Genomic DNA, 25,487 nt, shown 5'->3' on the forward strand with positions numbered 1-25,487 from the left:
GAAATTATCTAAGCTATACTAATCAGCCTGAAAGAATTGATAGGTTTCTGTTTACACAGCCAGCCACTCCACTTGTTCTCTTTCTCATTCTTTCCCAAGAAAATGGCAACTCAGAACTTTCACTCCGAGGGCTAAGTCATACTGTCCTCCTGTGACCTCTTCCATTTAAAGATCTCTAGGAAATAATGAGTTCATGAGCCATCGGTGCTGCTTTGATCTCCCATTTGGGGGGTAATGAACTAAGAGATGATGTAATCAAGGGAGGTTACTGGTTCAGCAGAAAACTTAAGGGGCCTGAAGTTGGGTTTGTGATCTTCAGAAAGTTACTTAACCTCAAGTTGTCTCATCTATAAGCAAATGGAAACAACCGTTAACCTATCTCACAGGCTTATTGGAAGATAATGTACTCCAAAAGTACTTGACAGACATAGCACCCTTTACAAATCTTGGTTTTTGCCTCTCAGCAGTGGAACCAGAGAGGTCTTAGAACAATATTGTCTGCCATTTAAGACCCCTGAGAGCACATCCTCACTATCTTCCATATGTTGAAGGCTTTCAGATGAGGAAATGTCATGTGCTAAATTTAACTGGAAGCTAAGAGAGAGGACAATTAGAAGTCATAATGTGGAAAAATCATAGCTTGTGTGAGATATGCCACAGGTACTCAGTTCATGTCAGGTGAGGCTTAGTAAGCAAGGCCTAGGCACGCTACATGACAGAAAGATCAAACACAGATTGGCCACTTATATTTAAGAAGCAAAAGAAGCATAAACTCATACTCTTGTGGAAAAGTGGAATTTTGATGTTTAGTTTTTGTGCCCCCCCCCCTTTTTTTTTACCTTCATACAATCTGACAGTTCTTATTTAACTTTTGGCAAGTTTCATCTTACACAGGATAAACTCATGTTCCAGGGACAGCTTACATGTTGGGAGAGTCCTCCAAAGGATTATCTTCCTTTTGACATATTCTCTTATAGTTCTTCTCTGTGGATGCTCAACATGAAAATAACAGATGTGTGCTTTCATTTAGCAAGTCTATCTGCTTCACTTATCCAAAAATAGTTCTCCCCAGTGGGAGAGGGCAAGAAGCCAGGATTGGTGTTGGGTATTCTCAGTTTCGGCTATTTATCAGCCAAAGAAACATGGTACCCATGACTCCAGTATCCCTTGGAACCTTACAGACTGTGGGAAAACAACAAGCTGTCAAATCCCACATCCTTTGAAGTCTTGCAAATTTCTAATTCTACTGAATTGCCTCCACAATTGGGAACACACTAGGTTGAGGAACAACAGAGAATACTGAGCTTATTTCTTTTGCTCACAGCCTTAGGTAGAGAGAATAATGCCTAAGTGTCTTCTGGGACCTTGTGACTCTCTGTTAATTCCAAGTGTCTTAGGTGTGTTGGTTATGTTGTTCTATTATAGATTCTAGGAGACAGTTCTTGGTATGGATATCTATGAAGCACAGATTTCTGTAACAAAGATCTTAGTTGCTCTAGGTTTTGTTGGAGTTGCTTTTTCCACAAGGTAGCAGATACCTTCCTCTTAATTCTACCACAGGAATTCCATAGTTTCCTCTCCCCAAACCCTGTAAAATGATTCTACACCTGGGACCTTCTGGGATCTTCATCACAGAGAGTTTAGTCACTTATTTCCTAATAGTAACCTGGAATATTGGAGGAGGCAAAGAATTTTAATGAGCAGTATGGCCAAGAAACAGTGTCCAGATGTCTGAATGTCCTATCTCCCCACACAGAAGATTTCAGAGCTTCCACTGTATCAAAGGCCAAAGAGTAAAGCCATTTTGGAAAAGGATCCTCTGTTTGTTGCTTCCCTCACAGCCCATAAACATAACTATATCCCTGGAGAAGAGGTGGAGTTATTGAAATCTCATACTTTGACAGTTTTTGAATGATTTAATCTTAGAAACCAAATAGAAATCAATGTTGGTTTTTTAAAAAATTGTTGCTATGTGGAACCAACACATCTAATCCATCTTTGGCATTATAAGTCAGTACATGTCAAAGGCCACTAAAACCTCTAAACCACCAAGGGGGTGGAGTCTTTCAACTGATGAGAATGATTGATGAAAATCTTGCATGAGCAACATTTTATAACTAGTCAGAAAGTTTAGTGATTCAAAGTAAGAGTTTGAGATCAGAAAAGAGTCTCTGGAGCATAATCCACTTGCTCCTAGGTAAGAATGAACCCGACGTGGATGTTAGGTCAAGACATGAACCCAGTTCTTCTTACAATTTATAGAGAAATGTCCAAAAGAGACTGTTAATGGGCCATTCTTGGAGAGGAGGACTCAGAAATGTTGCTGAATGTTGCAGGTACTCCTAGGCCTTTTTGACTTGAGTATCCATGTATGCTCCTCAGTTATAAGAGTTTCAGTTCTCTAGCACAGGTAATGCAGGATACAGGACAGAGAACCCTGAGACCTCGGTCCCCACTTTGACTCAGCCTGGAGCAGCCTCACATCTACAGAACCCCTTGACTTGCTGAACAGTCCTGGATTGGGCTGAAAACCAATTGAATAGTAATGGATCTTAGTCTGCTGCTCTCCCAGCCATAGAGTAGCTCTTGATTCACCCATGCAGCCACCCTTCCCAATCCTTATTCCTTGATCCCTCTTCTCTACATCTCTATTTACAAATCAAGATAAATCAGTTACAAAGTAAAGGTCAAATAAAAAATAAAATCAAAAGTTTGTAACAAGAGAATGGATAAAAGATGTTAAAGGTTAAAAGACAAAAAGAACTCGTAATCTCAAGTGTCCAAGCACTAGGTCAAGATTAAGGGTCTCAAAAAAGAAAGACTGTAAGAGAACAGTGAGAGAAGTGGATGTTCTAGCATCTCTACCACTGCTTATATCCCATAAACAAAAGTTGTCAAATATTTTTGTGATCATCAGAGAATATGACATTATCCTAGGCTACAACTAGGTTTTTAAAATTCATCAGTGGTGCCATTTGGGAGATGTCAGTAAACTGCTTGAGAAGCATATATATGCAACAAATCAGGCAGAAAAGACACTAGAGAGTAGATAAGGCTGAACCATTACCACATGCCTCTTATTTTTCCTATGTAGTTATAAATACGCCCACTGCATTCTGGCTGCAGGGCTTTAAAACACAGATATCCATCTCTATTAGAGAGTCTTTTGAGATATGTATGTATATACACATAATAAAAGGTAAGAAGAGACCATGTTTGGGTTTGAAGAACAGTGATATTTATCTAAGTCTGAATCTTCTCCTCCTCCCCAAACCATAAAATCTATAGAGGGAACAAACAAAACTACACAGTACCCATATTCTCCCTATTAGAAGACAGAGAACAACTACAACCTTTGAATTACCTGTAAGTAGAGTAAAAACATATTCCAACAGAGCTCCCTTAGCCTGCCTGCAGCCACTACAAGCCTATGGATTGAAAGAGTGGGAAAGGGGACTCTGTCCTGAGTATAAAGGGTAAAGAGAGCTTAGAGAGGAAGCACAGACAGAATCACTCACAAAGAAGAGAAAGTGCAAAACTAAACGTCAAAATACTGAATAGGACTTGGTAGTTCATAGCACTGGCTACATGACTTAGCTATGGGAAAGAGCTTGAAAACGAGGGTACCATAAATCTCCCAGGCAGCCAAGTCAGATGGACGGATGTCATCCGTAACCATGTCTTCACTTCCAAGCCTACTGAAACTCAACAGTTCCATGGATTTTACTACTTAAATGTTCTCCAATCCATTCCCTTCTCTCTAGTCTCACTGTTACTGTCCTTGTAGGCCTGCCACTCTCTCTCTCCTGGACTATAATAAAATCCTCTTACCTTATATTCTTTCTATAAATCTTGAGAGCTGTCCTCTCTCCCCTCTACCCTTCAGTCTAAATTCCACATTTCTTCTTAAAGTGATCTTCCAGTGGGTAAGCTTTCCCTGGCATTCCCACGCTAAATTAAGTACCACAACTGAATCCTTCTGGAGATTTCTTTATTACATTATAATAGCTAGAATTATCACTTTGGAATTAGACATTATACCCTAGCTCATGTGTTTATTTGTTTCATGACTTTGGGCAAAATTCTTAACCTCTTTGAACCTCGATTTCCTTATCTATAAAATCGAATTAAAAGTATTACCTACTTCATAAAGTACTTAATTAATACACAGGAAATACTTAGAACATGCCTTGCATATAGTACATGCTAAATTAACATTAGCCAACAATCAGCACATGGTATTGGATTTTTCTTTTTATAAGCCTACCTATTTGACTAGGCCTTGACTTATTAAAAAAATTTTTAGAATGATTTTTGTTTTCAAAAAACTGACAGATTACCTCAGTGTCCACTGCATAGAAAATCCAGTTCACATGTTCTTAGTTCAATCACTGAGCAAGATTTTCACAAAATAAATCTGAATGAGACAATTTGAATATTTTCTTACATGAAGGCATGGAGTTATTCATCTACGTTGAACTTAATCATTTCAGTTTTTGCCAACTCAGTGATTGCAAATCCTGGGGTTGTACTAAGGAAACTTAAGAATCTTTATGAATGGACACGACCAAAGTACCTGAACTTCGAGGCAGCCGTAGGCTCTGTCTTAATGAGCACAGCTAGCTCACCAGGCTGCACACTGCAGGGAGTTCAAAGAGAGCAAGCTCCCAACGCCAAGGGCAGTGCTCAGCACTGATGGCTGCCTACCTGCCCAGCTCGCCAATAGCTTTCTGCTCTTGGCTCCTGAGCCCTCCAGTTCCTGACTTCATTCCTGGACTCTAAAGGTCTGATTCAGGCCTAATTTACATTTATCATCCCTTTTGGTTGTTATTGATTCAGCCAGCATCCATGAATCCAGAAGCAATGTTCCAGACTTGCAGTTTCCAGTCTGTCCTGAGAGTTTGGAACTTATCGCTTCTATCCTCAAAAGAAGAAAAAAGGTGAGTGAACTGAAAATCAACAACTCTTCTTAGATCTGTCGGATAATTGTGGTCACAAAGCAAACCACACTCTGAAAACTGGAAAGACAGGTGAATACAGAGAATCAGGGCTTACTAGGAGCAGAAGCCGGTGGCTGAAGCCAGTATCAGCTGGAACATTTAAAGGGCTATTGACTAACTGCCAGAAACTGAGAGTAGATTAGTTGGAGAGAAAAGTTTCTGGGGCCCAGCCTTAGCTGAGCCCCCATGCTTTCATGAGCTTATCCAGGAGACCCACCAAGTTCTCAGGATGAAGATCAGAGAAAAATGCCCTCATGCTTCCTACATGGGGAGAGGGAAAGTAATCATTGTAAGATACCTCCAGAACATCTGTTCTCATTAACAAAAGCTTGACCTCAAGGGATACTGTTTTACCAGAACCTACCCAACACGGGTTTTATGAGAGCCAATCCAGCAAAGGGTCAGGGAAATACCCAAATCCAGCCCCTCTCACCTTATTGTCTTACCTCAGTGTAGCAGAGGCAGGGAGAGGGGTTGGAAGCACTTGTAAAGGTCACTGTCCTGGGACACAGGCCCATTTGAAGACTGAGACTTAATCATATGAATATAGAATGAGACCTCCCACAACACATCTAACTACCACACAAATAGTGTTCCTGCATAATAACACCTTAACAAAAAAGATTAGAAATCAGACAAAATATGCTCTCAGGGTAAGATGGAATTAAACTAGAAATCACTAAATAAATAAGTAAATAAATATTTTTTTTAAAAAAAAGTAAATAAACTAGAAATCACACAGACAGCTAGAAAATCCTAAAATATTCAGAAGTTGAGCAACACATTTCTAAATAAACATGGGTCAAAGAAGTCTCAAGAGAAAATTCATGCATATTGAAAACATATGTTTAATATCATAATCCCAGTGAAAAACAGCGATCCAATTTCTTTTTAACTGGTTTGTTCTCTTATTCTATTTTCAAGAAAATAGCAATTGTATTTATGTAGTGTTCTAGATTTTTTAAATGCTTTTACATATGTAAATTTATTTAGTCATTTATATTTAAGTGCCTCTGAAAAATACATGATTCATTCATAGAAGTAAAAACTAATAAGCTGTTTCTTCCAAGAACATATTCTAAACTATCTCCTTAGCATTAGAGTAGTTTGGCTGTCACGATTACCTGCTTTCTGACTCTGGTTAACTAAGGTAAACAAATTATCAAACTATTATGCCAAATATGCTTATTTTTTATTTACTAGTATATATTAGTTTCTATTTCATTAAATAAAATAATAATCATAGTAATAGGCAATATTCATCATGCATTCTGTCAGAAACCATGCTAAGTACTCAGATGTTTTATATCATTTAATCCTCACAACAGGGAGACTGTTTTATTATTACACCCATTTTTACAAGTGAAGAATCCAAGGCCCAGAGGAGGAAACTAACTTGTCCAAAGTCACACATCTTGACAGACTAAAACTGTAAACTTCTGTCTGACTCTAGAGCAGACTTTGGCAAACTGCCAAATTTTTACTTGCAGGACAAATCTTGTCTGTCACTGTTTTTTATATGGCCTTCACTCTGAGAATGGCCTTTACATTTTTAAGTGGTTGAAAAAAATCAAAAGAAGAATAATATCTCATGCCATGTGAAAATTATATAAAATTCAAGTTTGTCCATAAAGTTTTATTGGAACACAGTCACTGTCATTTATTTATGTGTTGTCTATGGCTGTTTTTTACTCTACAGTAGCAAAGTTGAGCAGTTGTGACCACAAACTGTATGGCCTACAAAGCCTAAAATGTAAACTATCTGACCCTTACAGGAAAATGTTACAGAAAGGTTATACGAAAAGATGACTCCTGTTCTAGGGTGCTAGTTCCTGTCTGCCTCACAACTATAGCCACTATGGGAGCAATGAATTGCTGTGGAGCTAAGTGAATTGTGTGCATAAGATTATGTAGCTATGTAAGAGGCAGAATCAGGATAAAAATAAGGATTTTGGATAGCTAGGCCCACGTTGCCAATATTATATCCATTGCCTTTGCTATCAGAGAGCTAGTCTATACACTTTTGTAAGAAAAGATCCTTTTAATTTACATGGATATTTAATTTTTAAAATTAAAATATAAACAAAAAGATAATTATTTAACAGACTAATTTTTATGATTTGCTTTGAATATTGATCACTAACTATCTGGTCTTAGCCTAGAAATATATAATCTTACAGCATCTCTATATGTGTGTAATCTAACATACACTAAAATGTGTACACATATTTAATTTACACACATATACCAGACATGCAGATATACACATAGTTGCATGTAAACATGCAATCTAACATATGCTAAAACGTATACACATTTAATTTGCACACATATACTATACATAGGTATACATTTACATACATATCTACATGTAAGCACATATGTACGCACACTTTTCCCTGCATATACATGTGTAAGCCCTTGTGGTAAGTCATAACTAACCTTGATTTTTTCCTCTCCAATGCCCTTTCTTAAACAGCTACCTCAACTTACAAACACGGAAATAATAAAAAAATTTTGTCTAGCTGCAAAGGACCTACATATGGTCGTATATATGACCATTACAAAAATGCATTTACAGCATACTTCATTCCAAAAACAGGGAATGAGAAATATAAACGAGATAAAGGGAGTAGAAAAAGCAACTAGAGAAAAATAAAAGCAACTAGAGTAAATAATTACATTTGTTCCATTGGTTCTATCCAAGTAACAAGACAACTTCCATTTTCTCTATATTGCAACATCCCAATTAAACCAATTATTTTGCCAAACTTGACAGTTTGTTATTTAATTAAATTCATAAAATGTTCAAGGAGAAGTTTTCCTGAGAAATGCTCAGTTATGACTGCATCAAACATCTTTTCCAAAATGCGTGTGCCTTTGAAGAGCACCAAATAATTTTAGTCTAACATGATCACTAAATGTCTAATGTTCTCAGACAAAAGACTGAAGCTGGAAGAAGTAATTAAAACCAGATCCTAAGTCAGTACATCTGAGACTCCAGACACTTAATCTGCATGTGCTGCGGTTTCCAGTTAAACACTAAAATGAGGTAATTTTTTATTCTGATTATGTTCATGCCTCTTGCAAAACCTAACCAGGGTAAAAATGTTTATCTCATTTTTTTCATTAAATCATGATGTTGAATGTAAGTTTCAATGTCTTGTGCTAAAAAGAGAATCTCCCATAGTTACCTTTTATAAGTAACAAGAAAGCAAATTCCTGATAAATTGTGGATAATGTAAATATCTCAATATAATCACCTTATTTTACTCCCTTCCCCTCTCTTTTGTAAATCCAAATAAGGAGTTGTGAAATAGGTTTCTGTGTCATTTTCTCTTCTCACCTTCTTTGTCTCCTCTCTTTGGGGACTTAATACTTGGGCTGGAGGAGGCACAGAGGAGAAAGATTGTCATATGCCCAGAAGTATGAGTATACTGGGAACCTTAGAAAGGTAAAACTGATTAACAGCCACAACATACATATACACACCAAAAGCAGGAGAAAGAGAAAAAAAAGTTTTTGTGAACTTGAATAGAATAGCTGATCTTATGTAACTAATAATTAAATAATTCTGTATTTCCGTGCTCCTGTATTCCCTTTTTTTATTTTCTCTTCTAGATCGCTGAAAAAATACATGCCAATTTTTTAAAAAATCACATTTTTTTCCACTCATCTGAATGATCATGTAGTTAGCATATGGAAGAAGGCTTTTATTTAAAGTCTAAGAGTGTCTAAAAATAGTGTAATTTTCAGGTTTCAAGGACCGAAAATAAAAATGCCTGGAACCCATAGAGTCAAAGAGAAATGGCAAAAAGCTCTGGCTTCCTAATACTTAGCCTCGTATTTTGTTTTGTTTGTTTTAATGTTTACTTATTTATTTTTGAGAGAGAGAGCACAAGCAGGGGAGGGGCAGAGAGAGAGGGAGACAGAATCTCAAGCAGGCTCTGAACTGTCAGCAAAGTGTCAGATGCAGGGCTCGATCTCATGAACCACTCATCATGAGCTGAAACCAAGAGTTGGATGCTTAACTGACTGAGCCACCCAGGTGCCCCTAGTCTCATATTTTGATCAGCACTTTCTCATCCCATGGAATATTTTAAAAATTAGTTAGTAATTGGTGTATGTTAAGAGTCCATGTCATCACCATGCTAGGTTTCCAGTGTAATCGATCACCATATAAAAAATATAGCCCAGGGAGGGGAGGGTGGGTGATGGGTATTGAAGAGGGCATCTTCTGGGATGAGCACTGGGTGTTGTATGGAAACCAATTTAAAAATAAATTTCATATATTTAAATATATATATAGTTAGCCCAGTATTAGAAATGTTAATATTTAACTGTTTTATTTTAATAACCTTTGTTCTGTCACCTTGTCAAAGACGTTTTAAGAGCCTGACTTTATCGTATTCATGGATAAAGTTTTATGTAAATGTACGTTTAACTTTTAAATGAACTGTAGTAGGGTAAATCATTGTTTAACCTTAGAAAAACCTTTTGGCTTTTTCTCTTAGTAGATTACAGGCATCTAAATGTTTTGTAACCCCTTTTGTTAAAACCTTGTCCTATATGGAAGTTGTTAGTCCTTATTTATCCCATGAGTCTAACACTGGGAAGAGAGAGAGTAGAGAGGAAAAACGAGAAAATAAATTCCCTTAGTCACCTTAGGCTATGGAGACCTGTCTAAAGTCCAGTTTACCTTGTCTCAATCAGGATATTTATAATCCACTTATTTTTTCTACTCTGACCTATAATGTTTGTTCAGTTTGTGCTTAAATTTTAACCATAATTCTTTAAGAGAAGACCTTAATTATCGTACCTGAATTCCAACATCGGTGATTTTATAACACTCAGATAGAGAAAGTTCCTTTAATTTTTTATGTCTGGAAAGTGTCATCAAACCCTAAAATATAAATAATATAAAGATCATTTTGTGATTATAATTTAGTACAAACAGTATATGTCTAGTAAAATAACAACCTTTTATGCAAAATAGTTTAGCCTCTGTCTTATATTTCTTTACACTTGTAAAATTACTTTCACTAGGCAACATTTTAAATAAAAATTTCAGGTTGTCTCTAATGTTTTATAAAAAGTATGATAGAATCCTCCTGAGGCAAGGGAAATAAAAGCAAAAATAAGCTATTGGAACTACATCAAAATAAAAAAAACTTCTACACAACAAATAATCAACAATACTAAAAGGCAACTCACTGAATGGGGGAAGATATTTGCAAATGATATATATGATAAAGGGTTCGTATCCAAAATATATAAAGAACTTAACACTTAATAAATGAGTAATCCAATTAAAAAATGAGCAGAAGACATGAATAAACATTTCTCCAAAGAAGATACCCAGATGGACAACAGACATGAAAAGATGCTCATCATAACTCGTCATCAAGGAAATGCAAAGCAAAATTACAATGAGATATCACCTCACACCTGTCAAAATGACTAAAATCAAAAACATAAGAAATAAGTGTTGGTGAGGATGTGGAGAAAAAGGAACCCTCTTATGTTTGTGGGAATACAAACTGATGTAGCCACTGTGGAAAACAGCATGGAGGTTCCTCCAAAAGTTAAAATTAAAATTACTATGATCCAGCAAATGTACTACTGAGCATTTACCCAAAGAATACAAAAATGCTAATTAAAAGGAATACATGCACCCCTATGTATATAGTGGCATTATTTACTATAGCCAAATAATGGAAGCAGCCCAAGTGTCCATTGATAGATGAATGGATATATATATATATATATATATATATATATATATATAGTATTCCATTGTTATATATAAAGTTACCATGTGACCCATATAAATGGAATATTATTCAGCCATAAAAATATTGAAATCTTGCCATTTACAACAACGTTGATGGATCTGTAGAGTATTATGCTAAGTGAAATAATTCAGAGAAAGATAAATACTGTATGATATCACTCATGTACAATGTAAGAAACAAAACAAATGAGCAAAGGAAAAAAGAGAGAGAGAGAAAGAGAGACAAAGAGACAGACTCTTTAACCATAGAAAACAAACTGATGATTACCAGAGGGGAAGTGGGTGGAGCATGGGTGAAATAGGGGAAGGGGAGGAAGAGTGCATTTAAAATGAACACTGAGCATGAATGAAATCCTTGAGTCACTGTGTTGTACACCTGAAACTAATATAACACTGCGTGTTAACTATACTGGAATTAAAATTTTTTCAATAATAAAAATTAACATTAAATTAAAAAATAAAAAGAGGGCATTGGCCACTCTTTCATTTCTCCTCCTCTTGCCCCGGATCTAGCATAGGAAGAGGGAAAAAAAGTGTGACAGAATCCCAAAGCCAGAAATTTCCTTGTTACTTGTGTTTAGGTAAATATTATCTAAGTCAATTATTTTGAAGACACTTCATGTGGCTATTTAATCTATTTGTCAGTAGATTCTTACTTGTGCCCAGCCTAAAAATCTGAAATCTTTAGCTCATTTTACTATGTTTAATTGCTTGGAGAGGGAACAGATCTTTATATAAAGGCCTACAGACAGACAATCATTCATCAATAATAGCTCTCTCTTTCAGTTTAAAAGCTTTGTTTCTTGGGGTGCCTGGGTGCTCAGTCAGTTGAGGAAGTGTCCGGCTCTGGACTTAGGCTCAGGTCATGATTTCACAGTTCATGAGTTTGAGCCCTACATCAGGCTCTGTGCTGACAGCAAGGAACCTGTTTGGGATTCTCTGTCTCTCTGCCCCTCCCACGCTCATGTGCTCTGTTTCTCTCTCTCTCAATAAATAAATAAATAAACTTTTAAAAAAGATTTAAAAGCTTTGTTTCTTTTTAGTTAAAAAAACATTGATTACACTTTTTAGTTCTTAAATTTTTTTAATGTGTGGTTCTGCTGTTTCATTTCTCAGTACTTTCGCCATTAAACTGGGGAAACTGATTAATGTGCCTTTTAGATGCCATTTTCCTGGTTTATTATGCTTCCTATAAAAGGTGGACAAGAGCAGTTTCCTCTCATTCTGTGGTCCCAGAGCTGACTGGCAGGGAAAATACCAGAAATGGTATATGGATTTGTCCTTTTTAAATTTTATTTACAGGATTGGTTTACATTTTATTGAGCTTAAATACAGCATTTGGATCATAATTTAAAATGGGTTATGCAAATATTATATCCAGTTGTTTCACTGATGTACATATTAGGCCCTTTTGTTTAAAAAATAAAATGAGGGGCGCCTGGGTGGCACAGTCGGCAAGGCGTCCGACTCAGCCAGGTCACGATCTCGCAGTCCGTGAGTTCGAGCCCCGCGTCAGGCTCTGGGCTGATGGCTCAGAGCCTGGAGCCTGTTTCCAATTCTGTGTCTCCCTCTCTCTCTGCCCCTCCCCCGTTCATGCTCTGTCTCTCTCTGTCCCAAAAATAAATAAACGTTGAAAAAATAAATTAATTAATTAAAAATAAATAAAATAAAATGAAATCCAGGTCAAGGAAAGAAGTGCTTGAAAATCTTTTTTTTCTTTTAATAATCTTTTTTTATTAATTTTATTTTTTTTAATTTACATCCAAATTAGTTAGCAGATTATAAAAGAATGATTTCAGGAGTAGATTCCTTAATGCCCTCTACGCATTTAGCCCATCCCCCCCTCCCACACCCCCTCCCATAACCCTCTGTTTGTTCTCCATATTTAAGAGTCTCTTCTGTTTTGTCCTCCTCCATGTTTTTATATTATTTTCGTTTCCCCTCCCTTATGTTCATCTGTTTTGTCTCTTAAAGTCCTCATATGAGTGAAGTCATATGATTTTTGTCTTTCTCTGACTGACTAATTTCACTTAGCATAATACCCTCGGGTTCCATCCACATAGTTGCAAATGACAAGATTTCATTCTTTTTGATTGCTGAGTAATACTCCATTGTGTGTGTGTGTGTGTGTGTGTGTGTGTGTGTGTGTGTGTATCACATCTTCTTTATCAATTCATCCATCGATGGACATTTGGGCTCTTTCTATACTTTGGCTATTGTTGATAGTGCTGCTATAAACATGGGGGTGCATGTGTCCCTTCGAAACAGCATACCTGTATCCCTTGGATAAATAACCTAGTAGTGCAATTGCTGGGTCGTAGGGTAGTTCTATTTTTAATTTTTTGAGTAAACTCCACACTGTTTTCCAGAGTGGCTGCACCAGATTGTGTTCCCAGAAAATCTTCTTAATTGATGCCACTGTTTAAACTGCAATTTCTAATTTCATTTAACAGTTTTGTATATCATCCAAAAATAAAATCACACCATTCATTTTTAAAATTTTATTGCAAATGTGGACTCTTTGGGTAGGAACACATTATGTTTTCTGCCTCCTTGTTTCAAAACAAAAAAATTACTAAACCCTGTGGAGCCAGCACATGTGGTCTCAGTTCCAGATGTGGATGCTATTTTTTTTTTATTCATGTTAGAAGAACTGGAGCTTAGATATTCCCCCAGCAGAAACCAAATTGTTCAAACAAAAGTAATAAGTAAGAGATACAAGGTTTGTCTCATTGCCCTGTACTTGATAATAGCTAAGTATGTGTTATTATCCTATGGGGAATTTGTCCTATGAAACTATCTCTGGAGTTTTCACTTTTGTTTTTACTTTTATGCAGCCGAGTTAGAATTTTTTAAGATGAACTGGAAATGAGGTACACCTGCAAAGTATGACATTTGACAGCCTATATTCTCTTTACCACGTTATTCAAAAACACTATGTGGTAATATTAAAATAGAATGCTATATTTCATCACTATAATTGTTCATTAAAATATATGGCCTCAAAATTTAATTAAGATAATTAGCCATTAGGTAAATGCACATCAAAACCACAATGAGATATCACTACATACCTACAATGATGGCTATACTTAAAAAGATAATAAAAAATGTTTGTGAGGATGTGAAGAAATTAAAATCCTTATTCACTGCTGATGGGAATGTAAAATGGTCCAGTCACTCTGGAAAATAGTCTGGCATTTCTTCGAAATATTAAACGTAAAGTTACTATATGACCCAGCAATTCACTCCTCAGTATATACCCAAAAGAAATGAAAATATATGTCAACACAAAAAACTGGACTCGAATGTTCCTTAGCAGCATTATTCGTAATAGAAAAACAGTGAAACAAGCCAAATGGCCATCAACCGGTAAAAGGATAAATAAAATGTGTTATATCCTTATAACAGAATATTATTTAGCAATAAAAAAGTATGATGCATACGACCATATAGATAAACATGTAAAACATTGTGCTGAGTAGAAGAAACCAAACCCTAAAGGCCATATATTATATGATTCCGCTGATTTGAAAAGTCCAGAATAGGTAAATATATAAAACCAGAAAGTAGATTAGTGGTTGTCTAGGGTGGGGTAGAGGGTGGGTCCAGTCTAGGGAGTCACTGTTTATAGTGACTTTTTGAGGTGATGAAAATGTTCTGGAATTAGACTGTGGTGATGGTTGCATAACTCCACCAATATGTTAAAAACCACTAAATCGTACACTTTGAATCATAGAATTTTACAGTATTTAAATCATTTCTCAATAAAGATGTTTGTAAAAACTGAGATTGATTGGCATAATAACCATATAGCTAAATACAGAGTAGAAATATTCCTACAGCATCCTTCAGTCCAAGATGAACACAGAAATTTCTCAGATCTGGACGGCCAATCTCTTAGCAAGACAGGGAGCGAGAGATGCCATCATCTAATGTGCTGGACAAGTTACCAAAGGTCTTGCTGTTGTAAACACAACTTTGCAACTGAGCAGCAGCAAATCTGAGCCAGCTGGAGGAGATAAGGCCTCCGCTGAAAACTGCCTTGTGCTTGTATGGGATGACAGCTTCTCAGTACAAGTGAAATACACGATTCCAGTCAACAGGATTCATTTTTTAACCGCTTTTTGACTCAGAAGGTTTTCAGATAAGTGACCTAAAGGACATCAGAGCCAGCTAGGTAAAATGTTCTGCTTGGCACCGTGAGGTTCATAAATGCTCCAAATTAGGTGTTCTCTGAAACACTTGTTAAGTGCTTGGGATGAAAGTCCTAGGGACTTTACTTCTAGTGGGGTTGGAAAGAGGAGAGTGGGAAAACAAAAAGAAGGAGGAATGAGGAATCAACAAAAGGGAGTGACTGGGCCTCCATTGGGTAAAGGGCAGGTGGACGCTTACTTTTCAGGGAAGTTGTAACCGTGAAAATGTAAATCCTCCTTGATGTCCTTCAAAAGTCAGCCAAACTCATGAATGTTTTACAGGAAAAGTTTTGGCTTATTTTCCCAAAGTATAGGAAGGTAATAAATTGTAATCAAGTGAAGCACAGAGGAAAGTTACTCGTGTGGTAGCCAAGATTGCAGGTGGTATAGTTTCATCATTATTCATTATTATTGATTATTATTCATTATTAATGAAACATAGTTTCATTAATATATCTGTATGAATATAGTTTTATATATACACACATCATATACATAGTATATATTTTTAAGTCTGCCTATACATACATATATAGGTGGTATGTGAGTGCAAGGTCCCAGGAATTCACACAAATCCTAAGGAGTAGTTTCCTCCTTCATAGGCCATGGAACTGAGGGATCTGGATCTGAGGAACTTAAGAATTCCTAGTAATTGGTTTATATTATAGCTCTGGTATCAGGTCCAATGAAGGAAGCGTCAAGACATAACACTCGAAAGCAGGCACCAAGTCCCAAGAGTCTTGTACGTCATTCTAAGGAATTTGGGCCTCATTGTGTGCAACAGAGTAAAACAAAACTTTCCCTCTTGAAGGAATAGGAGTTGATACATAAGTGGCCATAATGCAAAAAAGAACGAGCATGTGTTTCAAGAAAGGTATAGGGACCACAGAATGGGGGGTGGCTGTCTAGAAAAGATTTTCATGGAGGAAGGGGAATTTGAATTGAGCCTTAAAGACTAAGTAAGATTTTGATAAACAAAATAATAAGAATAGTGTTTCAGGCTGAGGAAATGACATGAACAAAGACTTCATAAGGATTGTGTGAATTGTTTGGGAAGTAGTTCAGTTTGGGGTCACTGGAAGAAGTGGGAGGGGACACTGAACACTGCCAGGAACAGCTACATGTACACAAGTCATTTCAGAGCCAATTCTTAAAAACAATTCTCCCCACTCCCACCCCCAATTTAACATCTGGAATTGTTTAGCTGATGTATATAGACATCAGCAATGAGCTAGTTACCAAATGTTGGGATGGTATGTGTGTGTGTACTTAGTATACAGCTAAGTCAAACACCTGTATGCTCCTTACCTAAATTCACCAATTGTAAACATTTTGCTGTATTTGCTTAATTAATATGAGTGTGTGTGTATAAATATACATAGTTTCATTAATATATCTGTAAGAATATAGTTTTATATATACACATATATACATAGTATATATTTTTAAGTCTGCCTATACATACATATATATACAAGTTTTCTTGATGCAGTTTTTAAAACTGGAAGTTTGTATCTCTAAATCCCCTTCACCTAATTTGCCCATCCCCCCACCTCCTTCCCCTCTGACAATCACCAATTTGTTCTCTATATTCGTGTCTATGTTTTTTGTATGTTCCTTTTTTTAAATTCCACATATAATTGAAATCATATGATATTTGTCTGTCTTTATCTGACTTATTTCACTTAGCATAAGACCTTCTGGGCCCATCCATGTTGTCACAAATGGCAATAGCTCATTGTTTTTTATAGCTGAGTAATATTTGTGTATATAAACACACACACACACACACACACACACACACACACACACACACACACACCCCTCCTCTTTACCTATTCATCTACTGATGGACACTTGGGTTGCTTCCATATCTTGGCTTTTGTAAATAATGCTGCAGCAAATATAGGGCTGCATATATCTTTCCAAATTAGTGTTTTCATTTTCTTTGCGTAAATATCCAGTAGCAAAATTGCTGGATAATATGGTATTCCTAGTTTTAAATTTTTGAGGAACATCCACACTTTTTTTTTTTTTTAATTTTTTTTCAACGTTTATTTATTTTTGGGACAGAGAGAGACAGAGCATGAACGGGGGAGGGGCAGAGAGAGAGGGAGACACGGGATCAGAAACAGGCTCCAGGCTCCGAGCCATCAGCCCAGAGCCCGACGCGGGGCTCGAACTCACGGACCGCAAGATCGTGACCTGGCTGAAGTCGGACGCTTAACCGACTGCGCCACCCAGGCGCCCCCATCCACACTTTTCAATAGTGGCTGCATCAATTTACATTCCCACAAACAGTACAGAAGAGTTCTCTTTTCTCCACATCCTTGCCAATACTTCTTATTTCTTTTCTTTTCTGATAGGTGTGAGATGACATCTCCCTGGTGATATCATCTGGTTCACCTGATGATTTGGACTTCCCTGGTGATTAGCAATGTTGAGTATCTTTTCATGTGTCTGATAGCCATCTGTATGTCTTCTTTGGAAAAATGTCTATTCACATCTGCCCATTTTTCCACTGGATTTTTTTGTTTTTTTTTTTTTAGGTGTTGGGTTGTATAAGTTCTTTATATATTTTGGATATTAACCCCTTATAAGATATATCATTTGCAATTATCTTCTTTCATTCACTAGGCGTCCTTTTTGTTTTGTTCATGGTTTCCTTTGCTCTGCAAAAACTTTTATTTTGGTGTAGTTCCGATAGTTTATTTTTGCTTTTGCTTCTCTGACCTGAGGAAACCTATTCGTAAATATGTTTCTAAAGCTGATATCCAAGAAATTACTGCCTATGTTTTCTTTCAGAAGTTTTATGGTTTCAGGTCTCACATTTAGGTCTTTAATCCATTTTGAGTTTATTTTTGTATCTGGTATAAGGAAGTGGTCCAGTTTCACTCTTTTGCCTTCTTTTGTAGCTGTTCAGCTTTCCCAGCACCACTTATTGAAAAGACTGTCTTTTCCCCATTGTACATTCTTGCCTTCTTTGTCGTGAATTAATTGGCCGTATAAGCATGAGTTTATTTGTGGGCTATCTATCTACTATTAATCACTGTGTCTGTTTTTGTGCCAGAACCATACTCTTTTGCTTACTATAACTTTGTGGTATATCTTGAAATCTGGGAGTGTGATAACTGCAGCTTCGTTCTTTCTCAAGATTGCTTTGGCTATTCGGGGTCTTTTGTTCGTTCCATACAAATTGTAGGATTATTTGTTCTAGTTCTTTGAAAACTACTATTGGTATCTTGATAGGGATTGCACTGAATCTATACATTGCTTTGGGTAATACGGACATTTTGAAAATTTTAATTCCTCTAACCCATGACCATGGATTTGTTAGGAGTTTTTTTTATTACAAATTCAATTTTATTACTCATAGCCAGTCTGTTAAAAACTTCTAATTCATCCTCATTTGCTTTTGGAAGACTGTAATTTTGGGGGAATTTATCCATTTCTTCTAAGTTGACCAATATGTTGGCATATAATTTTCAATAGTATTCTCTTATATCTGTGTTGTTGGTTGTTATTTCTTCTCTTTCATTTCTGAAAATATTTTAGTCCTCTCTCTTTCTTTTTTGATGTGCCTGACTAAAGGTTTGCCAACTCTGTTTATCTTTTCAAAGAACCAGCTCTTGGTTTCATTCATCTTTTTTTGTGGTCTCTATTTCGTTTATTTCCACTCTAATCTTTCTTATTTCCTTCTGTTTACTAACTTTGGGCTTTGGTTGTTCTTCTTTGCCTAATTCCTTTAGGTGTAAGTGTGGATTGTTTATTTGAGATTTTTCTTGTATTGAGATAGGCCTGTATCACTACAAACTTTTCCTCTTAGAACTAAGATTTTGGACTGTTGTGTTTTCATCTTCATTTGCTTCCATGTATTTTAAATTTTCCCCTCCTCATTGACCTATTGGTTGTTTAGTAGCATGTTGTTTAGCCTCCGTGTGTTCGCGGGTTATTTTTTTCTTTTTAGTTTTTTTTTCTTGTAATTTATTTCTAGTTTCATACCATTGTGTTCAGAAAAGATGCTTGATGTGAATTAAATCTTCTTAAATTTATTGAGACTTCTTTTGTGGCCTAACATGTGATCTATCCTGAAGAATGTTCTATGTGCAGTTGAAAAGGATGTGTATTCTGCGGTTTTGGGGTCGAATGTCCTGTATTATCTGTTAAATCCATCTAGTCTTATTCACAGCCATTGTTTCCTTGTTGATTTTCTGTCTGGATGATGTATCCACTGACATAAAGTCCCCTACTATTATTGTATTACTGTCAGTTTCTTCCTTTATGTCTGTTTAGCTTTGTGTATTTGGGTGCTCCATGTTGAATGCATCGACATTTGCAATTGTTATATATTTCATATTACATATGTTATAAATTTACCTGAGCCATTTGAAAATAAGTTTCAGATATCATGATACTTTACCTCTGAATATTCTATACGTATCTCTCTAGGAGTAAAGACATTTTAGGGGCACCTGGGTGGCTCAGTCAGTTAAGCGTCCGACTTTGGCTCAGGTCATGATCTCACAGTTCATAAGTTTGAGCCCCATGTTGGGCTCTGTGCTGATAGCACAGAGCCTGGAGCCTGCTTCGGATTCTGTGTCTCCCTCTCTCTCTGCCCCTACCCTGCTTACTCTCTCTCACTCAAAAATAAACATTAAAAAAATTTTTTAAGACATTTTCCCATATATATAGTATAGTATATATAGTATTATAATACTTAATTTTTTTTTAATTTTTTTTTTTTTTTTAATTTTTGGGACAGAGAGAGAGACAGAGCATGAACGGGGGAGGGGCAGAGAGAGAGGGAGACACAGAATCTGAAACAGGCTCCAGGCTCCGAGCCATCAGCCCAGAGCCCCGACGCGGGGCTCGAACTCACGGACCGCGAGATCGTGACCTGGCTGAAGTCGGACGCTTAACCGACTGCGCCACCCAGGCGCCCCTATAATACTTAAAATTAATAGTGATACCATACTATTTAACAGAAAACCAATATTTGTTTTTTATTCAGGACTCAGAGTTCATGCATTGCATTTAGTTGTCATGTCTCTTTAGCCTTTTTTTTTTTTTCTTTAAATTTTGTCTTTTAAGCCTTTGACTTTTAAAGATCTCAGGCCAATCATTACATAGAATGTCTCTCATTCTGGATTTGTCTGATTGTTCCTACTGATTAGATTCTAGGTAAAAATTTTCTGCAAGAATACTACCTAGGTGCTGTTGCAACCCTTTAGGGGCACATATATGAGACACTCCACTGTTGGTGATGTTGCTTACTCACTTGACGTAGGTGATAACTATAGATCTCTTCAATAGCATGTATTTTTACTTTTGATTTAATAAATAATCTGTGGGGTAATTCTTTGAGACCACAAAAATACTATGTTTCTCAGAAACCTTTTAGCCAAGTTAGACTTCAGATTAATTGGTGATCCTTGCCTAAATCACTTTTTCCATTAGGAGTTGCAAAATGCTGATTTTTCTAATTCTATCCTTTCTTGTATATTTTTTAGCTCATTTCTAGCTTTTCTGTCACCCTTTCTCTTCAGTTTTGCTGAATATTTTAGGAGGTGTTTTGAATAAGATTATTTTAGACGTAACAACTATCGCAGTTAATTTTTTGTGTTACCTTAACAATCTTCAAATTTTCCCAAATCCCTGTTGACCACATTTACAAAATGAAGTTACTGTTTTGGTTGGTGTGATTATGTTACTCGTTGGCAAAAGATGACACACTGAGGAAAACAAAAACACCAATACTTTGCCTTGTTGTAAGACTGAACATTTGGTCCCATTTAAAAACAAACATGTTTTGTAAATGAAATTGAAGTGGGTGAAACCTTATTAAACAAAGCTTAACGTTCTGAAAGTAAATTTATTCTTTAAAACTTGCACATGGATTTTTTTTCTGAGACACTGTGTTTGTAGAAAAAGTCTGGAAAGATGGTCTAGGAATAGTAATATTAGAATAAAATATAATGTAATTTATCTAACAGCCACATAGCTACAAATCATCCTTATTTATAGTATGTTTCAGTTTGGAAACTGTCAACACTTTAATACAGACATACCAGAATAGTAAATAAGCATAAATAAACTTTATAATCTGTCTTGCATATGGTTAAAGAAATAATTTTTTGGAAAAAATCTACATAAAATGACATAAGATTGCATAGTTCAACTTTTGATTATTTTTTTTTTTTTACAAGCAGTAGCTTGTGGGCTTTCCAATTAAAATACTAAAACTAATCTCTTTCCCACAGTAGTGAGATAAGCTGTTGTAAGGATATGGAGAAAATACGACAAATGATTAATAACTACATTGTTATAAACAGTTCATACAAATTGGCAGAAGTATTGATACCCCAATGTCAACAGAAAATTCATAGAAGGTGAAATATAATTGCAATGAAAAGCAGCAGATATAGGACAAAATTATTGATATTACTAGATTTTTTTTAAGTTTATTTATTTGAGAGAGAGAGAAAGAGAGCACGAGCAGGAGAAGGCAGAGAGAGACAGGTGAGAGAGAATCCCAAGCAGGCTCCACATTGTCAGCACAGAGCCCAATGTGGGGCTCGATCCCACAAACTGTGAGATCATGACCTGAGTCGATATCAAGAGTTGGGTACTTAACCAACTGAGCCACTAAGGTACACCGAGAATTTTTTAAAATGCAAATTCAAATAACAATAAAGTTCTAATTCCTAGCGATTTTTGCGAAGTTATAACAGGTAATCTTGATGAATGAGTATACGTCTACCATAGTTGTTTTTTTATTGCAGATGGCAATAAAAATCGCTAAACCTATAGGGAAAGCAAATTGCCAAAACAACAAAATGTCCTGTTCAAAAGAAGAGAAAAATTGATGGGGGAAAAGTTTATAACAACTTTAAGGCAAGCTGCTTGTCTTATTCTTGGTTTTACACTCAAACCTAGAATTGCTGCTCTAAATATTGTAGGACTTAGCTAATTCTGTATCAAATGAAAGAAGAAAATAACAAAGAAAAGAATGAATCAATAAATATGTGAAATTCCTCAATGTTTGTGAAAAATAATTTACAATAATTTGGAAAAAACAACACCTGTGCCCATCATTAAGTCTTTTTGTACATCAACAAAAAATTATACAAAACATTAACACCATGCTTAATTCCTTTACACAGACCCATAACAGTACTGGGCAGTTTACTGTCTATCCCAGACAAACTGAAACAGCACACAGCACCAACATTCAAGCAAAATACTAAGCTGTGAATGTTGCCATGTACAAGTATATACATAGATGAGCAATTTTATTTTACAAAAATTGATGCTTCTGTTTTCACAGTACTTGAGCCACCTGTGAAATTTGACCTTGCTGACAATCTCTTGCTTTTGGAACTACCACCTCACTTGGTTCCCTTGATATCAGTCTGAACTCTTTCCTCACCTGTCTCTCTGGATATTCATTTTCAGTTGCCTTTGTGGGTTCACCCTCCAAATCCACCATTTCGTGGAGTCTTGAACTTGACCTCTTTTCACCTTCTGTCTCTCATCTGTGACTTCCATCATGTCAACCATCTCTACATCTAGCTCAGATCCCCTTCCTGAGCAACAGATCTTTCCTGATTGATAATTAGACACATTAATGTGCCATAAGCACCTCAAACTCAGAATTGCTACTTTCAGAGGACTAGTACTTCAGTTTTTCCTACTCTTTCTGCTATCTTCAGGAAGGAGTCTGGTGAATGGCTCATGATGGACTTCTCTAAGTACCTTGCTCTTTTCTCTGAACTTTGCAACTTTTATGATTCTCTTTATAGGTCCTAGATTTCCCTGGCTGGGAAACCTATAAATATAACCTGTGCAACTTAGCATATTTGATGTTTGAATACAGGATATTAAAAATCACATTCTATCAAATAAGATGCAGTGAGTGCCCATGAGTCTAGAATAACTGAGAACTCTGATGTAACTATTGGGCATTCAGATCACGAGAAATCTAGAACGGAAAAAAGGTCCCTGACAGCAGACATAAAAAGCTTCCTTTTATACTGCCTTTTTTTTTAAGGATAAAAATGAGATGTTAGTTGTAATAGAGGGGATAGAACTTGGAGGTGGTTGAAAATCTTTGTGTAAATTTTCTGCTTTCAGTAATGGTTGAATTGGAATATACCTAGTTACTATGATTTCTTGCCAGACATATTGAGGAACAAAACAAAACAAAAATGGTGATTCCAAAAGTCAAATGGCTATGTATTCTTTTCGCCACTCAGGATTGAAGGGGCCCATAGCGTAGAGAGATGTGTCCTAGTACTGGAATTAAACATGTCTAAAATGGAATTTGGCATCTTATTTACAAGTCCTAATCTCTCTCTGAGGTTCTTTTTCTGGGTTCTGGTACCACCATGTCTGCAGTTGACCAAGTAAAAACTTGGGAATTTTCTAGGTCTCCTCCTATCCCCTCTGCTCTCCATATCCAACCAATCACCAGGCCCTCCCTACCTATATACTTCCTAAATATCTCTCATACATGTCCCTTCTGTCACCACTATCAAAACCTCATTTCTCGCTGTATGAGTTCTACTCAGAGTTCTTCAGTGGCTTCCACTGCATATAGCATGAGTCTGAATCTCTTTGCAGAGCACCCAAAGCCAGTCACGTTCTGTCCTCTACCTCTTTCTCCAGCCTCATCCCCTATCTTCTTGGGCCATGCTTGGACAATACAAAGTCACCTGTGGATCTCCCAATACAAACCCTCTTTCATGTCTCCATGCCTTCCCACCTGTTTCTTCCTCCACCAAGAATGTCCATCTTTTCCTTGCAAACATCTACTGAAGCTTTCAGCTACACCTCAGAAGCTGAGAAGTGTCCCCCGACTCCTCTATAAATGGACAACAGAAACATAAGCACTCACTTTTCAACTCATCCATGCTGCCAAGATACAGCACATGTACCCAGATGTATGTATCTTCGTCACAACAAATATACCTCATATGTCATAATTTGAATAAATCATTGCTAAGATGTATTGACTGTTTACCATATGCCAGGCACTATGTTAAGCACTTTACATTTATTATCTTATTTAGTCCTCACAACACTATGAGGAAAGTATATTTTAAACACTGTTTTAAAGAGAGGGGAATTGGGGCATCTGGGTGGCTCTGTTGGTTAAGTATGTGACTTTGGCTCAGGTCATGATCTCATGGTCCGTGAGTTCAAGTCCCACGTTCAGCTCTCTGCTGTCAGCACAGAGCCCACTTCGGATCCTCTTTCTCTCTGACCCTCCCCTGCTCGCTCTCTCTCAAAAACAAACATTTAAGACAATAAAATAAAATAAACAGAGGGAAATGGCACAGAGAAGTTAAGTAACTTGCCCAAGGTCTCTTAGTGTGATGGCACCAGACGAGATGTGAACCCACACTCTGGACTTAGGCTTTTGGTAACTTTTAACCAAGTAGTGTTGTTACTCTTACTGTTATTGTTTTGCCACTAGACTGTACCTTGAGCCCAGAACTATGGCTGTAAATTTAGTACTCCCAGTACCTCACATAATATTTAACACACAGTTGACAATGAATAAATATCTGTGAATGGATGAGTAGTCTGTAAAATTATCTGTTTTTATGGAGCCAATTCTCTCCTATGTTGTGGCATATTCTCAGGATTCTTGGATAGAATCTATTTCCCTTAGTAATTATGTGAGTTAGTGTTTATATTTCATATGTTCCTTTCTGAACAATTTGCTGTGTTTGGTATTGCTTACCACATTCTTTTAGAAATGAAGGACAAAACTTATACTTGGAAATATGTTTTATCTTAATTACCACCATATCCTCTTTCTTTCTTTCTTTCTTTCTTTCTTTCTTTCTTTCTTTCTTTCTTTCTTTCTTTCTTTTATGTTTATTTTTGACAGAGAGTGACAGAGCACAAGCAGGAAGGGGCAGAGAGAGGGAGACACAGAATCCCAAGCAGGCTCCAGGCTCTGAGCTGTCAGCACACATCCTCTTTCTGAAATCACTGAAAACACTATCTTGTACAAAGTCCTTCAGAATGTATTTTAACCTCACAAGTGATTTTCCCTTTTATACTATGGCTAGCAGTTAAAATTTTATGCAGTTAAAACTTTCTTTTTTTCAATTATTTTTATTTATTTCTACTTACTTGATTGTTAGTATGAATTTTGTTATCATATTTTTTAATGTAGTAACCACTCTGATCTAATTTACTGACCTACAGGTCTAAAGGAAAACAGGCTTTGGTCAACACACAGAAATAGGTCCTCTATATATTTATGGAGAGAAAGAAAATCAGCATCTATGTTACCTATAAATAGAGCAACTGGCCTTGAGACTCCTTGTCTCCTACCTGATGGAGGTCAAGAGGAGAGTTCTGGCACCAACGACTCTCCTTGAGGGAAGTGACAAACTTAAATTGTTCACTTCTTTTTGCAATTTTTCTAGTAGGCATTTTGCCAGATACAGGAGACAAATGCCTGTAACCTCTGTAAGGAAA

The 25,487-nt window shown here is 36.5% G+C and overlaps 1 protein-coding gene and 1 long non-coding RNA gene across 2 annotated transcripts in view; one reads left to right on the forward strand and one right to left on the reverse strand.

Moving 5' to 3' along the window:
• Window positions 1-8,152, forward strand: part of LOC121028838 (uncharacterized) — a 28,028-nt gene extending 19,876 nt beyond the window's left edge. Inside the window, exons 5-6 of the long non-coding RNA XR_005789461.1 lie at window positions 4,840-4,940; window positions 7,939-8,152. This is a non-coding gene — a long non-coding RNA (uncharacterized LOC121028838). The remainder of the gene's footprint in view (window positions 1-4,839; window positions 4,941-7,938) is intronic.
• Window positions 1-25,487, reverse strand: part of FBXL13 (F-box and leucine rich repeat protein 13) — a 214,648-nt gene that overhangs the window by 20,637 nt on the left and 168,524 nt on the right. Inside the window, exon 18 of the mRNA XM_040472848.1 lies at window positions 9,820-9,903. Coding sequence (XP_040328782.1) covers window positions 9,820-9,903 — 84 coding nt within the window. The remainder of the gene's footprint in view (window positions 1-9,819; window positions 9,904-25,487) is intronic.

The sequence above is a fragment of the Herpailurus yagouaroundi genome, unplaced genomic scaffold, assembly GCF_014898765.1.
Source record: "Herpailurus yagouaroundi ecotype Mexico unplaced genomic scaffold, PumYag 100, whole genome shotgun sequence".
NCBI lineage: Eukaryota > Metazoa > Chordata > Mammalia > Carnivora > Felidae > Herpailurus > Herpailurus yagouaroundi.